We start from the raw sequence: 2,106 nt of genomic DNA on the forward strand, positions 1-2,106 counted from the left end.
CCCGTTAGCGCCGGTCACGTGGGAGCTTTAAAAGCTTAAAGTTTCAGCTTCACAGTCGCTTCCCCGAAAACCTGTCCCGTTTCCGCTTATGTTCCAGGCGGGTTCTCGCAGATGTACGCCTGTGTCTGCGACTGGCTGGGGTTCCCGTACAGGGAGGAAGTGCAGTGGGTGAGTGTGCCTGTGTGCAGTGTGCACACTCACATGCACACACACAGACACGGATGCATAGCACACACCCGTTCACACTTACACAATCACTCACAGACACACAACACACTCATACACACTCACAGACACACCACCCAGTACATACAAACTCACACACACACAACATACACTCATACACACTCACATGCACACACACAGACACAGATGCACAACACACACCTGTTCACGCTTACACAATCACTCACAAACACATACAGACACACAACCCAGTACATACACACTCACACAGTCACACTCACAAACATACCACACACATTCATAAACACACAGAGACTCTTTCAGTGTCTGCCTGGCTTGTTTCTCTGTTTCCCACCCTTTGTTGTTGCTCACAGTCTTCCTTGCTCAGATCACGTACGAATCCGCCCAAAGTTTCAGCTTCACAGTCGCTTCCCCGAAAACCTGTCCCGTTTCCGCTTATGTTCCAGGCGGGTTCTCGCAGATGTACGCCTGTGTCTGCGACTGGCTGGGGTTCCCGTACAGGGAGGAAGTGCAGTGGGTGAGTGTGCCTGTGTGCAGTGTGCACACTCACATGCACACACACAGACACGGACGCATAGCACACACCCGTTCACACTTATACAATCACTCACAGACACACAATACACTCATACACACTCACAGACACACAACCCAACACATGCACACTCACACACACACAACATGCACTCATACACACATGCACACACAGACAGACGCACAACACACACCTGTTCACACTTATACAGTCACTCAGACACAACACATACACACTCACAGACACACAACACAGTACATACACACTCACACACACACTCACACAAACATACCACACACATTCATACACACACACTCACACACACACAACATGCACTCATACACACTCACATGAACACACAGACACAGATGTACAACACACACCTGTTCACACTTACACAATCACAGACACACAACACATACTCATACACACTCACACAGACACAGACACACACATAAACACAGAGACTCTTTCACTGTCTTCCTGGTTTGTTTCTCTGTTTCCCACCGTTTGTTGTTGCTCACAGTCTTCCTTGCTCAGATCACATATGAATCCGCCCATGTCCTTGTCTGCCTTTGCGTCTCTCTTGCTCCCCCACCACCGACGCGGACTGTTCACATGACTGTGCTGTGTTTCCAACAGGATGTGGACACGATCTATCTGACCCAGGACACCCGGGAGCTGAACCTGCAGGACTTCAGTCACCTGGACCACAGGTGAGGGCCTCCCTCCCCTCTCCCTCCAGCTCGGAGCCAGGGCCGCACGGCTGCTGAGCCCGCGGGGCGCTGACGGCGTGGATCTTGGCTGTTGTAAGAGCGTGGGCTTCGTTGTTTCTGCTTCCAGGGACCTGATCCCCATCATCGCTGCCCTGGAGTACAACCAGTGGTTCTCCACGCTGTCCTCCAAGGACCTCAGGCTGGTGAGCGGGGACGAGGCGCCTGGCGCGGGGAGGCTGGGTTTCAAACACCCGCCGATGATCAGAAAAGTGGGTTTGTTTTCCTGCCGAGCTGGCGCGCTGCCTACATGTGTATTTCTTGGGGAGCTTTTCCCCCAAAAGTGTTCTGTGTAACATTTTCTTAGGGGGCGCGGTTACGGTGTTTTGGCCAGGTTCAAACCTCGGACTAATGAAAGGACAGGGTCCTCTCACTGCCACGTGCAAGTCCCAGCTGGAAGGCAGGGCCCTCCCAGCACAATTAAGTTTGAACCTATGGTCCAAACACGTAGCCCCACGTGCCTTGTGCTAGAGTTCGGGTGCATATAGTTGAGTGAGGTTGGAACTCACGAGAATGCTGTAAACAACGTGATCACGCCCCTACTTTGCCTCGTGGCATCTGCTATAAAATAAAGACACGGCTTGTGGGCGC

The 2,106-nt window shown here is 52.1% G+C and overlaps 1 protein-coding gene across 1 annotated transcript in view; it reads left to right on the plus strand.

Annotated features, from left to right (window-relative positions):
- LOC102261942 (leucine-rich repeat-containing protein 16A) overlaps positions 1 to 2,106 on the plus strand; it is a 97,996-nt gene that overhangs the window by 40,982 nt on the left and 54,908 nt on the right. Inside the window, exons 7-9 of the mRNA XM_014537145.1 lie at positions 52 to 168; positions 1,385 to 1,458; positions 1,586 to 1,661. Coding sequence (XP_014392631.1) covers positions 52 to 168; positions 1,385 to 1,458; positions 1,586 to 1,661 — 267 coding nt within the window. The remainder of the gene's footprint in view (positions 1 to 51; positions 169 to 1,384; positions 1,459 to 1,585; positions 1,662 to 2,106) is intronic.

The sequence above is a fragment of the Myotis brandtii genome, unplaced genomic scaffold (assembly GCF_000412655.1).
Source record: "Myotis brandtii unplaced genomic scaffold, ASM41265v1 scaffold1733, whole genome shotgun sequence".
Lineage (NCBI taxonomy): Eukaryota > Metazoa > Chordata > Mammalia > Chiroptera > Vespertilionidae > Myotis > Myotis brandtii.